The sequence below is a fragment of the Austrofundulus limnaeus genome, unplaced genomic scaffold, assembly GCF_001266775.1.
Source record: "Austrofundulus limnaeus strain Quisiro unplaced genomic scaffold, Austrofundulus_limnaeus-1.0 Scaffold864, whole genome shotgun sequence".
Lineage (NCBI taxonomy): Eukaryota > Metazoa > Chordata > Actinopteri > Cyprinodontiformes > Rivulidae > Austrofundulus > Austrofundulus limnaeus.
In genome coordinates, this window is record NW_013953266.1 from 43096 (window position 1) to 44838 (window position 1743).

The following is a 1743-nucleotide window of genomic DNA, read 5'->3' on the forward strand; positions in this document are numbered from 1 at the left end:
AGTATTTCTGAAGCAGTGATGACTGTACACACATATGTACACACATACACAACACATTGGTCACCCTTGGTTTCAGCTGAGATGCAACTGTCAATTCCTAGAGGAGATTGCTTACAATGTTGCAAATGTTGGTAGTGAGTAGGTCATAAAGGCAAATGCACAGAGAATCATGCTGCTAAGATCAACCACTGACTTACTGGAAGTTGTCTTTCTTTTGGCTATCTGCAGGACCTGCTAGAACAAGCAAACTCATGAAAGATTTGAAATTTGTTTTTTGATAGATGCTCTTCCTGGTGCAACCTCAGCTCAAACCTGTAGTCTCAGGATTACACAACACGGCATTGACCTAGCCATTGAGCTACCACAGCCCTCRCTGACAAGCTGTAAGTTTTTATCAGAATTGAAGAAAATCAAGACTCAGACTGTACAAGATGTATTTGTCAGTAAAATTGTAATTGCTTTATCTCCACAGCGCTCTTTGTTTCTRATATGAATTAAATTTACTCTTTTAGGTCATGGAAATAAAAAATACTGTCAACAGAACTAATTTAGGGCCTGCCTTACATCCCTGCTATGAAATCGATCAGTTCAGTTATAAACTAACTACAACCCCTTCTGCAATTTGTGTAATATTATATGGTTTTCTTACACTTTTGTCTGTTGTCACAGTTTGTGGAAACCTCCTTGTAATAATCTCTGTGCTTTACTTCAGACAACTCCACACTCCTACTAATTTCCTCATTCTGTCTCTGGCTGTTGTTGACCTGCTTGTTGGGATTCTAGTTTTTCCTTTCAGTATGACATTCTCTCTAAGCATATGTTTGTATTATAGAGGTTTATTTTGCAAGATACGAGATACTTTCGTKATACTGTTTAGCACATGCTCTATCATACATCTAAGTTGCATTTCTGTGGATAGATATTATGCAGTGTGTCAGCCCCTAACATACAAAACCAAAATCAGTCATCATGTAGTTGTCTTCATGATCACTGTAAGCTGGGGTGCTTCTGTGCTTATTGGAGTTGGACTGATAATACCTGGATTAAGAAATGAACAATGTGATGAAACATGTTTTATTGATGTTCTCATAGCAAACACAGTTGGACCTATATTTTCATTTTACCTTCCAGTTGTCATAATGTTGTGCATCTACCTGAAGATTTTCCTTGTTGCAGAGAAACAGGCAAGAAGCATTCAAACAACAATGAGGTGTGCAGCAACTGCCAGTAAGATGGAAAAAAAAGCCACCAAAACCTTGGCTACTGTTCTGGGAGTGTTTCTTTTTTGTTGGACTCCCTTCTTTGTTTGTTTTACTTTTATGTTTCATGGTAAAAAAGCAGTTCCGGTTCCTGTAATTGAAACGCTTAACTGGCTGGCCCTAACAAATTCAACTTTGAACCCATTCATTTATGCTTTCTTTTATAGCTGGTTCAAAACAGCCTTCAAAATTATCATATCTGGAAAAACATTACACAGTAACTTTGCCAACATAAAGCTGCAATGATTCTTTTACCAGGGTGCAGAAATTGTGCTTTAGTAAAGACTGAATTTTCACTGTTTTCAAAATCTATGTTTGTGTCTGTTAAATTTTTTCTCAAGTAGTTGTTTATTTTTCACAGATTGCTTTGTGGTATCTCAATTGTTTCAACTTTAGTTGAACTGTATGAGGTACACTTCGCTGCAGCATGCAGCTCGGGGCGGTGACAGACCTTTCCGTCAGTCATACCTTATATGGAAATAGG

At 37.6% G+C, this 1743-nt stretch overlaps 1 protein-coding gene across 1 annotated transcript; it reads left to right on the forward strand.

The window, feature by feature from the left end:
- Positions 1-515: 515 nt before the first annotated feature.
- LOC106532977 (trace amine-associated receptor 1-like) lies at positions 516-1505 on the forward strand. The gene has a single exon (XM_014029170.1). It carries the CDS (start codon positions 516-518, stop codon positions 1503-1505), a length of 990 nt encoding a protein of 329 aa, XP_013884624.1.
- The last annotated feature ends 238 nt before the right edge of the window (positions 1506-1743 follow it).